General features: G+C 42.9%; 1 protein-coding gene and 1 pseudogene across 1 annotated transcript; both read right to left on the bottom strand.

The window, feature by feature from the left end:
* Nucleotides 1–2,594: 2,594 nt before the first annotated feature.
* LOC147419878 (uncharacterized) lies at nt 2,595–6,911 on the bottom strand. The gene has a single exon (XM_086505853.1). The coding sequence runs from the start codon at nt 6,909–6,911 to the stop codon at nt 2,595–2,597; it is 4,317 nt and encodes a 1,438-aa protein (XP_086361979.1).
* A 2,442-nt stretch (nt 6,912–9,353) lies between these two features.
* On the bottom strand, nt 9,354–12,440 carry LOC147419877 (uncharacterized; annotated as a pseudogene).
* Between the last annotated feature and the right edge of the window lie 1,115 nt (nt 12,441–13,555).

The following is a 13,555-nucleotide window of genomic DNA, read 5'->3' as shown; positions in this document are numbered from 1 at the left end:
CATTGAGGAAAACCCGATTTTTCACCTTGTAAATATTGGGACTTACAGAAGTTTCTAGATTGTATCCCAGTTTTGATAGTTAGATTGAGTAGATGGTTGATTTTGTAACTTTAGGGTTTGAGAAGTTGTAAGGTATATATACCACTTTTTGACCTTAATGAAAAACCTTTTGTCATTTTAAAGAAGTTTTGAAGTTTGTGAGTGAGCGTACTGTGTATGAGAGAGAGTGTGTGAGCTTCGTCTTGACGCTACGTGTGCTCCAGTGGTCGGAATTGAGTGCGGAGAAGTGCAGCGTGTTGCCCCCGACTAGAGCTACGCGCCAATACCAACATTGCCCGTGTACGGTCCGGCTTTGCGAGCTCCTTCTACGAGCTTCATCAGTTGTTTGGGTGCAGATTTCGGCCAGACATCCTACGTGTTTCTGCATCGGGTGTTTTGGGTCGGGATTTTGGTTCATAGACCTTAGGGAGAGTGACCTATTGGTATTAGTAGGGTCTCCTTCAAGTTCTATGGTGTTTCGAGATTGTTTGATGGGTGTTCCGCTCTAGAAAGCATTGTAGGAAGTTTCCTCTCTTGCACTCTTGAAGGCTGTGACTTAGACAATTGGTAGAGACCTCTGTAGGAATTAGTTAGGAGTCAGTCGAGTGTAGGTTGACACCTTATACTTGCTTCCACGCGCCTGCGGGTCGAGCTTCGTCCTTAGCTGACACTACATGTTAGGTGAGTTCTCGTTGTGCTGACGTCCGTCGCGGCGTATCCGTCCAACAATTAGACTAGAGTAAATCTAGTTTAATTAATTTAAAAATACTTAATAAAAAGAACCAATGAAAATTAAGTCTCTTGGATGACTATTGGACAGTCTCCCAAGGGGTCCAATGAGCATTCAACAGCCCAATGGCTTGCCTGATTCCTATTGGCCAGGAGGCAAATGGGTCCAATGAGAGTTTAGTTGAATTATTAAATTACCTAAAGCTATCACAAAAGGGGAAAGGGGGACACATGTCAAAAGGCTATCACTTATGTTGCTTAATAGTCATTGGCTTGACTTGGGGAGGTCCAATGAGGGTAGAGCAAGAGCAAATAGCAAGAGGGTTCGCCCAAGAGAGAGAGGGGGCTGATTTTTGCAAGGCATTATCACACACACACACACTCTCACACAGTCTATGTGAGAAGAAAAGAATACTATCTCTTCCCAAGCTTTAATGGAGAGCTCATCACCTACTCCAAGCTTGTGAGATAGAAGCCTACATCGACATACCCTTGGCATGTGGATGCAAATCCAACCAAGAGCCAAGCTTCAATGCATGCTCATCTCCTCTACCATGCTAATTACTAAGCTAAGCTATGCTAATATGATTGATTATGTGAGGAGATGTACATCTTTCTCGTAAGATACTCCTTCTTCCTCTCAATCTACTCTCATACTCTGCTAGCTCTCACCATCTTCGAAGGTGTGTGAGGTCTTGGGTGTGAGAACGGGGATAATTGATGTTGTGTTTGTTAAGTGTTTTGCTTAGTGCATGAAGCTTTCATCTTCATTGCACTAGCTAGTCTTGAAGGAACACAAAGAATTGTATTGTACAATGTCTCTCTTGATGGGAGAAACCATAATACAAAGCCTTTTGGAGGGGGGACCGGCTCCATGCAAATCCGGTCCTCAACTGTTGTCAATAGCTTAATTTCTCTCTCTTTTGAAAGTGTTGTTCATGCTATCTAACTAGGTGTTATGCTTTTTGTTGCTCTCTCTCCACCCAAGCACTCTTGTAATTCTCATTAGGAATCTATTCTAATGAAATGCCCACTATGTTCATGCTAATTTCCGCTCCACACAAGTTTTTAGGCCATTAAATGTTACAGAGAGAGAGAGAGAGAGAGAGATAAAGAGAGACGTGGGCTCCTTCGATGGAGTTTATCATCCGCCTGTCTCAATGCCGACAAGTACCATCCCCATCACCACATTACTCCTCTCCAAAGCCACCATCTTCACATCTACTGAACTCGAGCAGCCAGTTAACCACCATATGTAAAAGCACCATCTTCACCATCTCCTGTCGAGAAACCACCATCCTCACCCTCTCGTGTTGAAAAAACACCATCTTCCCTGTTTTTTGTTCAAAAACCATAATTTGAGAAACCACCAGAGGTTACACTAGCGCTCCCATGTACAAGTCGCCATCATTTGGGAGCTCCCCGTCCTCTAAATTATCTGGTTGCATGCACGTGGCGCTATTGGCCCTGAATCCAATATGCTCACATCGTGGCCACCACTGAGCACGACACCTCTCTCTCTCTCTCTCTCTCTCTCTCTCTCTCTCTCTCTCTCTCTCTCTCCACGTGCGATTTGCTCCCTTTTTCTCTTCCCTTTTCCCCTAGAAACCAGAGCAAGGTCTTCTAAGCTTCTTATTATTAAGCCCACTATTGAAAATTGGGCAGACCTACTTGTGAGTTTTGCAACCAAAAAAAAAGAACAAAAAAGGTGAAAGATCACGGGGGCCTGCAGGGTGATAAATGAATGGGGGATGGCAATGTCAAAGGTCGGCAATTGGTAGCAGAATGTATGTTGCGGAGTGATCGGACCAGTACATGTAGTTGGATCATGATTCGTATTCGGATATTGCCGAGGTAGCCCAAATATGGTCTACAGAGGAGCCATATATTGTTGTAACATCTTTTATCAATTGTCTGATGTTATATTCGTGCAGGAAAGAGGAGAGGTGTTTGTATGAACTATTAGGAACTTTAGTGTCAATGTTGAAGTCACCTAGGATAATGATTGGAATTTCCATATTGTGTTGTTCAAGTAATGATTTTAATGCGTCTATTAAATTTTCTAATCGTGTCGAAGGTGAGTTGTAGAGGGAAACTATCTTGATGATTTTGTTGTTTGTGAACTTGATCGTTGTATGTAGCATCTCAATTCCTGGACGAGAGATGTTCCCATTGGCAAAGTGGGTTAGTGTTTCTTTGTGGAGAATCGAGACACCCACTTTTGCATTAAGTTGGTGATGTAGAAAGCCTGGTATTGCATGCGGTATTGTTTTTGTTAGTCTTGTCTCTTGCAAACAAAGCACATGTGCTGTCATCAGAATGGAATTTGTTGTAATGTTTCTTATGTGTTTATTAAAGGACACAATGTTGAGAGATTGAATGATGATATGTGTGTTTGAGTAAGATTGCAACGAGTTTTGGGTGGAGAGCCATTTAGCTTTCACTTTCAGGCGATTCAATTCTTGTAGCACAATTTGGTCAACTTTGATATGGGAAGGTTGTATTGTTTTGAGCAGGTAAAGATTTGTTGGGTCTCGAACACGTGACAATGCTGTGTATGTGAGACCATGTGTTCGTATGTTTCCAGGATTGAAGGCTAGTGTTTGCAACGTAAGGCCTTGGGATTGATGAATAGTTCGAGCACTAGCTGCTTGCAACGGGAACTGGTATCTGGAGATTACGTTCAAGTAGTTTTTGCCGACCTGGAATTCACGAACGACGCGTTCTATTGGGGTCCATCGGCTGTTAATGGTTGGTGAATACAATGTTTGATTTTCATAGCGTTTTTTATTTCCAATCACAGGGTTAGAGAAGTGAACCCATATTATTGTTTTTTCCCTAGCTTGTGTGAAGGTTTTGTACTCGCCTTCTGCTCCATTTACCATCCCATCAAGAATATCCAAGTTTCCTGCGCATAGCTCGACAACAATACCTGTTTTTAGGCTTAGTGTTGAGTGCAATCCTCTAGTGAATTTGGGATCTGTAGGGATGTTAATTGTTTTGTTGCATGAGTTATTTCTTTTGTCAATAGCGATGAAAGTATGGGGTGTTACCTCCATTTGATTAAAAACAGCAAGATTATGAGCGTCCTTTTCTTTGTTGGAGTAAAACAGATGAGAAACTTGATGGCTGATTGGAACGGGTCTGTAGTAATTGCTGTTAAGATATTCCAAATCCTCAGAAGTATGTTGTGCAACGCGAAGTCTGTTAAGAATGTCTACGAACGTTGGATCGTTTTGTCGCATTGTTAGTGTAAGCTCGTAGCATTGTGGGTGAGTGTGCCAATACGATGGAGAAACTGCTTCTAAAAGTGCATGTTTTTGTGTGAAGATGCATCTATCCTTAACAGGGCTTGCCTGACACAGATCACCACAAAGAATGACATCCAGACCACCGAATGGTTTATCGTGGACACACTTGATTGCTCGCAAGCGTGAGTCAGCCATGGAAAACACGCTTGAGCCTATCAAAGACACCTCATCAAAAACTGCAATTCTCAAGTCTTTGTAAAGGAGAGAAAGGGCATCTAGCTTTTTGGCACTCAATCTTGTTTGTGCAAAAGAAATTGGAGGCAAGTGAAGTGCCGAGTGGATTGTTGTGCCACCAATACTGAAAGATGCCTTTCCTGTGTACGCCATGAGCAATGCTATTGGGGATTCTGGATTTGAAGCGTTTCTATGGCTGTAAAATCTTTGTAGTCCTTCTACTAACAATAGCAATGTGAATGTTTTCCCTGTTCCTGCACCTCCTGTGAGGAAGAGGTGTATTTGTTTGCTGGGTTGAATTCTTTTTTTCAACATGATGTCGTCAAATATGTGTCGTTGCTGCTCATTTAATTTTTCGATCCCTGCGTGGAAGTCGTCATTTGTCATGGAGGTGTACTTGAAATGCTGTAAGTTGAAAGGGTTTCTTGAGTGCGTACTTATTTGGAAGTCATTAAGAATGTCTGCGTGATCTGAAGCATGTGAGTCGTTGTTGGTTGTAGTAGTTGTGCTTGGGGTGGAAGTGCAGTGCATCTCTAATTTGTCTATTGGGCTTGCGTCTTTATTGAACTTGATTTCATTTGATTTTATGAGTTGTAGATGTTGGTTATATACATCACTCCATGTAGACAATTCTATCAAATGTTGGTTTTCATTATTGATCCAAGGGAGATATAGCAAGCATTGTTCTCTATAGTGGTCTTCTGGGTTTTTAAGAAGGTTATATTTGACGAATCTTATGATCCTAGGTTTGCGCAATTCTTTGTATGTTGTACCCTCTTGTTTAATTTTTGATGCATATTCAGCCAAACATAGATGATGGAGGCTGTGTGGTCTTTCAGCATATTTATCAATAATGTATCGGAAGAATATGTCTATGTCGGATGAGTCAAGTTTTTGTAGAGATGCTTTTCTTTTGAGGACCAATGCACGTTGATCAGGAGGGTTAGTACTTATGTATACAAAGTCACGAGTTGTGGAATGGAGTGGCAACGATAACGCTATGTAAGATGCTTGTTGTGCGCTAATTTGTTGTGTGTTGAGAATAGTGTTGTCGAGCTTACGCAGTCGCTCAATTGTTGTTGAGTTATTGGTGACACAAATATCAAGTTGAGATTTTATTGCTCCTATCAATGTGTTGTCGATTTTTGTCATGTATGATGTGCAATAACTTGCTGCACCATGCGCGTTCAAGAAGAATTGAATGTCGGTGTTTGCGTCCCATAGTGTGGAAATCGTGGGGTTGAAATTGTTTGTGTAAATGTCTGTTATATCTCGTTTCAAGAAGATTGTTGTTGTGGATAGTGAGTTTGCTATTGCCAAAGTATATTCTTTGAATGTCAAATGGAGGCTTCGTATCCATTCTTCAAAGGAAATGGTAGTTCCAGTCGGAAGTGTGTCAAGGCTGTTCTTAATGCGTTTCAAAGTTTTCTTGCTTCTCTTTCGATTTTCATAGTCATTGATGGATGGTCTGAGAATGATTGTGAATGGCATGGGGAATCTTGGAAAAGCGAAGCGGCAAGAGTTGCCTTTCTTGAAACAAGTTTTTCTATGGTGATGTGTTTGTATTTCACGAAGGTCTGATGGTAGCTTAGAGCAGTCTGTACTTATGTACTTGTCCACAAATGTCACAATAGTATCATCTGTATCATGGTCTAATATAGGAGCTTCTTCAACCCATAGAAGACCATGGTCATGCTGGCTGCCATGACTTTGGAACTCTGTAACAAAGAAATAGTCAAGGATTTTTCCACATAATGTGGTATCGTTAAGCAGTATTCTTTTCATGGCTGTGAAGCGGTTAAGGTAAAAGCGAGCTGTTGTTACTAGATCTGCTCGTACCAAACGTCTACAGAAGCAGCTATCGCTCTCATTGCTATCTTGTTTCAGCGGGACTAGTTGTTGCAAGGCATCGAGAAGCTTGTTCCAACGTTTCTCAGCAGAGGAAAATGTCACAAAGAAAGTTGGGGACCCTATTTGTCGAATCATGGAGAAAACATTTTTTTTAAACTTTTCTTTATAATCCGAAGAGGTACGGAGCGCTTCGAAGTATCTGTAGCCGAGTCGAGACGAGACTACCTTCTCTATGTTTGTGTCATGACTAACCTGTCCGGCACACAGCGTTGCTCCCTCGAGTTTCGCTTTGCGGAGACGTATCCAAATGGAGGATAGTATTTTTTGTGTCATGATCTTCACTGATTTGAAAAACAAGTTTTCGATGTTGAGTGCGAAACGTCTATGTTTGTGCATTAGCTCCCATTTGGTGACTGCTTGGTAATTTTCAGATACGTGCTGGTGGTATTTTCTAGGCTCTCCAAAGAAGATGGTAGGAAAACTAAGCTCCTCACAAAACTCATCAGCAAACAAACCGAGTGGTGTGTTGCCCTCCGATGGTGCAACGTGCAAAATTTTATCATTATAATCAACGACCTGCTGAGCGGTAGTGATGCTGTGCAAGAGTATATCAGTGTCAATACTTTCCTCATCCTCTAGCTCATATGTGCTTGTGTGGAGGGGAAGTGATGAGTGCGAGATTTTTGGAAAGTGTGCAAGCCATTTATCATTTATGGTTATGTTTTCCTTTTTATACAGAGAGGTGTGAAGAATGTTAAGTATGGAGCCTGATTTAACCTTGTAAATTTCTGTGGTAAAAGCGCACATTTGTAAGGCCCCCATTATGAGGAGAAGCCATCGTGCGTGAAGGAAAATCACTCACCGGAAACCAAAATTTTCACGAACAAGAATCAGGGGCAACTTTAGAAGCCTCGGGGGCGGAGGCCCCCGAGATTTTTTTTCGCCGGAATATTATGGCCGGACGGCGGCCGGAAAGTGGTCGGAAAACAACCGGTCGGTTGGCCGGTGGCCGGTGGCCGGTAGTCAATGGCCGATGGCCGGTGATCGGAAGTCAATGGCCGGTGGCCGGTGGCTGAATTCAAAAGCGGACTTGTCTTTTCAAGGGCGGCCACACATGGGCGGATTGGAGGGTCCGATTTGGACTTATTCGCACAAGGGCGGCTACACATGGCTGTCTCTCATAAGAGAGGGCAGCCCTTTTGGCCTATAAAAGGAGGCCATTTCTACACACATTTCATAGTGTGAAATTGATGCAACAAGGTGAGTGTGAGGTGGTGAGAGTGAAGCAAGGCGGGAGTTCCATTAAGGGTATAATCCCTTTGTAAACTACTTCTTGTTTTGAAGTACTAAAGCCATTGAGTGGCTGCTTTCCCGTGGACGTAGCCCACATTGGGTGAACCACGTATATCGTGTGTACTCTCTCTCTCTCTCTCTCTCTCTCTCTCTCTCTCTCTCTCTACTCTATAATCTTGTGTATGTAAATCTGTCTCTCTCCATTAAGTAATCTACTCAATTATCTATTTAGCTACGTCTTATTTCCTAACAAAGAAGAGCGTGTGTGGCCTTCATTGTTAGTAAAGGTCTAACTAGGCCAGACAAGTAGCAATGTGTGTACTCGAGCTTGCGTTTGAGGCCTATCAAGACTGAAGCCTCATCGTGGATAAAACGAGGAAGCACTTGCTGTGTTTTTTTGATATTCGCAAGAACGTTGACGACACTCCCTTGCAAACCGTATTGGCCATCATAAGTTAGCTCTCGAATCTTTGCAAACGGTATACGAATGGAAACTAGGCGTGCCTCGACATTGTTTAGTTGCATGATTGGCAACAGCGGGTCGTTGAAGCCCAATGTATGCAAGCTCTCAAATGGGACCCTAGATTTGTTTGGTTTGCGTTTGCATGCGCGGCAATAGAATAGAGAGCAACATCTTTTTCGTTTTGCACCTCCAGCATGTGAGGATGGTGGAGGAGTGAATTGTGTGACTTGTGAGCGGAAAAACAAACGGCCACATTTTTCGCATCGATATGTAGGTGTGTCATTCAGCCTCTTGAGGAATTTGTTCAAAATTTTGGTTTTTTGTTGTGGATGAATGGAAGCATGTTGCTTCGATGAGGTAGTCTCTGTCAACTCTACATGTCGTAGTCGCTTTAGTTTTGTTGTAATTGCAGAGTGTGTATGGACACAAAGTGGTTCCTTTTCGAGAAAAAGATTTACGATTTGAGTAGACGGCTTATCCATGTTATCCATAAGCGCGTTAATTCATCACACTCTGCAATTGTCCAATGGACAAGCTTACGACGCGATGGCAAAGTTACAAAAGGATAATAGATTAAGCCCATAGTAGATGCATCCATAATTAGAAGCCCTTTTCTAAATTGTTCGGTTGATTTTCCAATTACTTCTTGCTTGCTGTCACCGCTTGTAGCATTGTGAAGGATTACAACAAGTGCTTTTTCGAATTTGTGAGAGAAAATATTTATCACTTCCATTGTGAGAGTCATTGATGTTCTGCAAGTTTCATATAAAGCATTCAATTGCGTAGCTCTTTCACCTAAGTACTCCAACTATGATGCAAAGAACGATGAAGCTGAAGAGTGCGTGATAAAATTCGTTAAGTAGTTATCGAACAAGCATTGTTGCATCGTAAGCCTAAATGATCCAAAGCTTAAGTTTGTTTGCAACACACTATGGAGTGCTAGAAACAATTCTTGATTAAAAGGATGTGTCTGCATGAATATCATGTCAACGTCTATCTCTTTTGGAATACTCAAATCAGTAGCATTTTCCATGTCTAGTGGAAATTATGTGCGTGTGTTTGTTTGTTTCTGGGTGTGTGTCTCTATGTTTTCACACGTATGTATGCAAATATCGATATGGCTATTTGTCTATGTGTTTGCGTTTGTATGTATGTGTGTATGAGGGAGGTCGAGAGAGAGAGAGAGAGAGCGTTTTCTGTATCTGTGTGTGCCTATTTGTCTTTCTTTGTAGAGAGAGAGAGAGAGAGAGAGAGAGAGAGAGAGAGAGAGAGAGAAGAGAAATAGACAATCTTTTCAGCAACAACCACAATAGTTAGGAGCACATCCAAAATTGTGCGAAAGCACCTACAAAAAAGTAGAGGATGGGAGCATTGGTTACATCAAATCACAATAGTTAGAAGCATAGCCAAAATTGTGTGAAAGCACTTACAAAAAAGTAGGGGATAGAAGCATTCATTTCATTCAAGCATATAGTTAGAACAAGTGTGCAAAATTAAGGGTAGCTAATAATGAAAGATGGACATTCGGAACGCTAAGTTTCGGTTTGGTACGCCACCACATGCCCACTTGCATTGATCTTGAAGCGGCCAAAGCGTGAGGTTGTTGCCAAGGTGTCTCTTGCCTCAAAAGCAGACTCAATGTAGATTTCGTTGAAGGTCCTATCCAATGCAAGGACTACATCAACTGCTGCACCAATGACTTGCACATCGAGAAGCTTTTTGTCTTTTGTTGCAATACGTGCTTCCAACTTTGGTGTTGTGATTATTGTGGTGTTCTTATTGCAAGATCCGCAATAAGGTGCTTGTCTTAGTCTGTAGACTTTTGTGGATTTACAATTTGAACAATGCTTCTCCAACAATACGCTATTGAAGTTGACGAATCGAAGCGTGCCAACAACCTGCAGCAGATAACTATGTCAGAGTTTGAGAGGAGGGACTTGGAATATATCACTTTATTCTACATGAGCACACCTCACGATTGTACCCCAAATTTTCGGTTTGAGTCTGAAAGACAGCAGCAAGCTCCTCTCTGAGGCGCACACTACGAACAGGCACTAGAATTGTGACATCTAGTATCGACAAGGTGTTTGGTTTGCCGAGGAATGCTCCAATGTTTCTTGCGACACACATTACAGGGCCATCAACAACCATTTCTTGAAGCAATTATTGGCAATCATCTTTGCGAGAGTTCATAAAACTCAGCTACAAGAGAATATTGAGTATGTAAATCAAATCAGAAAGAGCATGGCTGTATGATGGAAGATTTAAAATCTATAATAGAAGACTAGAAAGTAATAAGCAAGGTAGGTCAATTCTTACAAATGCCCTATTTGATGGGAGAGGACCATCTGCAACTAGAAGGTCACCGACAGGTCCACCAAATCTTGATTGTGAGTTGTGCTTTTGTAAAATAACAAAAGAAAGTGTGCTTAACTGAGAACGTCCGGTTGAAGATTGTTGTGCACCTATGTCATCAAGAAATGCACGTATCTTGCAATCAGGGGCGAAGGTGAGGGACATTGGGAAAGGTTCTGCTGCGCTTACGGCAGTTGTAGCATCAATGTACAAGGAATACAATGCTGATCCCCCATCTCCTCTATTTTTGCGCCTAACAATTGGGCTATCATGTGAACAAAGTCACGGAGGTGGAGCTTATCGGCGTAGAGCTCTATGTATGGATCATTCACCACCACCGTGATAGTATCCGTGCATTCTTCATCGACCAGGTCGACCTTCAAGTAGCGGTTGTACTTCAATTGGTCAAGGCCAACTTTGTAGGTGCCATACAGATTCAATATCTTGCCCTCAATACAGAATCGCGGGCTAGAATCAGAGATGTCAGTAATCAAGAATTGTGGTAGAAGACTTTGAGCAAATGGAACAATACTAAGATCAATAGACTTGCTATGTAGTTGAGGTGATTCATCTGGTGCATATACCCTAGAATCTTGAATAGAAGGCTTGACTTCAATTGGACTTGGATCATTAGCAATGTTCAGAGGTGTGCGCTCAATCTGGTTTAGGCCGATTGTTCCTTGTAGTGGCACAAGAGGCTCAGTAGACAAAGGCGAAACAGGTATTTCAAGATATGCTTCCTTCTTGACATTAATGGGGTCCTCCACAACTTGGTTGCCTACATAATCCAAAAGATAGTAAAATCAGGAAATAGCTCTACGACTCGATGAAACGACTCTCAAAGAAAGACACTTTCGAAAAACTAAAGGCTCACATCTAGAGTTCACGGAGTCGATCAAACGAAACAATGCGTGTGCAATAGGCTTGTGGGGCTTATGCAGCTCTTCCTTCGATCTTTTGCGAGGCGGTGATGATGTGCATGCAATTGAGGACACGTCGACACATTTACGACTCGAGCTCGGAGTACCTTCTGTCAACCTTCGAAGCTCTGTAGAAGATCAATTATGAGGACGTAATGCCTTTCACACATAAGGAAAACTTCGGCAACGATAGGTAGAAATAGAAGCTTTGTAGAAGATCAATTATGAGGACGTAATGCCTTTCACACATAAGGAAAACTTCGGCAACGATAGGTAGAAATAGAAGCACTCATTTGCGATAGAAATTTCCTTGCGTGACAACCTTTTCGTATGGTTACTTCTTGCATACTAAAGCAACTAGAAGGTAGAGACGTGCTTGCAATTATAGGAAGATGGGCAATCATAAGAGAGCGGTGAATGTACTTGTGATAAAGGTCTACGTACACTTCTGTGTATTACACACACACACACACACACACAGAGAGAGAGAGAGAGAGAGAGAGAGAGAGAGAGAGAGAGAGAGAGAGAGAGAGAGAGAGAGAGAGATTCGATGGCTATCTAATGAGAATGAGCATGTAAGCATATTGTGTGCACATGTTACGCATGCAAAGCTACTGTGTTGGAGACAATGCACAATGCAAGGATGCAAAATAAAACCTAAGTGTTTCAAAATCTCATTGTGCATCAATTGGTGTATTCAAGAGGTAGTGCTCGTAGGCTCAAGCACTCGAAATATTGGTATGGGAGCGCGCCCTACGCGCTACACATGCGATCTCCTAGATCACTGTTTTCAAAAGCAATGCATTTGACTTTTTCTAAAAACCCCTAAAATATAAGCCTTCCTCTACTTCTTGAGGTAAACCAATTGATTAGAGCAAGATTACTATTGACCTACTGCTGCATTTTGACTATCTTTTGACAATGTGAGTAGCGATTCAAGACAAGCGAAGCCCATGGAAGGATTCAAGCGTAGTATAACATAGAAACAAGAGAATGACCAAAACAAACATTACATTTGCAAAAAGTAATGAAAATAATGATTATCGAACAACGACATTCGCCAATTGATATTCGCCAAATTCAAAACTAGCACCACATTCACAACACTAGTTAGAGATAGATTTCACAATACAAATTCTTCGAAAGTTTGATGACCCAAAATGAGCAACCACAACACAAAAGGCGTCAATAAGCCTCACCGCCTTCGAAATCCATGCTGTCACCACCATCGGAGTCTCCACTGCTTACAAATCATTCTCGTCCTTCGGCAACAAGAGAACTCTCACTATGTTCTTTGGAAGCCATTGGCAAGCAAAGCTAAAGGTAATTTATAAGTAAATGAGCTCACAAATTCTGAGATGCACAAAGGCAGAAGAAGCGCTGCTCTTTCACAATTTCATAAAAGCCTGTGACGGCCCGGGGGTTGGGCGCGTCACGTGGAGGTGCGTGGTGGGCGCGTTTGCCTTCAAAGGGCCGGCCCGGACGGGACCGGCTCGGGTCAAGTGGGGGTTTGTCTTCAAGAAGCCCGGCTCGGACGGGACCGGCTCGGGTCAAGTTGCGTTCCGTGGGTCGGCGGCCGTGGTGTGTTCCGAGGGTCTTGCGTTCCGGGTCCCTAGCCCCACGTAGCCCCAAGCTCCCCCGCACTCAAGGAGGGTCATAGCGTGCCCTGGAGAACCTTGCGCGGAGCCTCCACGGTGCACGAGTGCGTGGAGTGAGGCTAGCGTGTCTAGGTGGGGGGTCCCCTCCCGTGGCCGTTTTCGGGAGGCTCATACCCCTTATATACACCTCCGGTTGAAGAAAGTTCGACGTCCTCATCGAACGAAGGGGAAAAAAAGAGCTTGGCTATGCATGGGCCAAAGGTCTAAGGGGTGCATATAGTGCAAAGTGCGTGAAAACTGTACCCGAAAATGCAAGTAGATAGCATGCTTTGTTTTTGGAATTTTTGGAATAAAGTGTGTGTATTTTTGTTTGTTTTGGCAGAAGGCTAAAAAAGGTATGCTTTGAATACCCAAGTAGAATTCCCCATACTTGAGCATTCCCCAAAAGGTAACCCGGTGTGCGCGGAGCCACCTGGTGAGTTGGCCCACGTGGAGACTTCTTGAAAGTCGAATTGGAGGTACAGTCCGTCGCAATGCAGCCCTTGCGAAGTTGCAAGGAAACTTACCGTCATGTTGACGCGCGTTGTAGACTTAGGCTGACACCAGCTTTGGTTTCCAATCGCTGAATCTTGAATCGGGTAAGGTTACTTGGTTAGATGCAGTCTTTAGGTTGAAGTAGCTTTGGTCGTCATGACACCATGAAGGCTTTGGCTGAATCTTCAATCGTCAAACTGATCCCAGTTGGTCCCTGTGTGGACTTCATTTGGAGGGCTAGCTCGGTGCCCCTTTGGTCTCTTGTAGACTTGAATGGGTCGTCAGTTC

This window comes from Adiantum capillus-veneris, chromosome 29 (assembly GCF_014529385.1).
Source record: "Adiantum capillus-veneris isolate H3 chromosome 29, ASM1452938v2, whole genome shotgun sequence".
Taxonomy (NCBI): domain Eukaryota; kingdom Viridiplantae; phylum Streptophyta; class Polypodiopsida; order Polypodiales; family Pteridaceae; genus Adiantum; species Adiantum capillus-veneris.
This window is presented reverse-complemented; position numbering and strand designations above follow the sequence as displayed.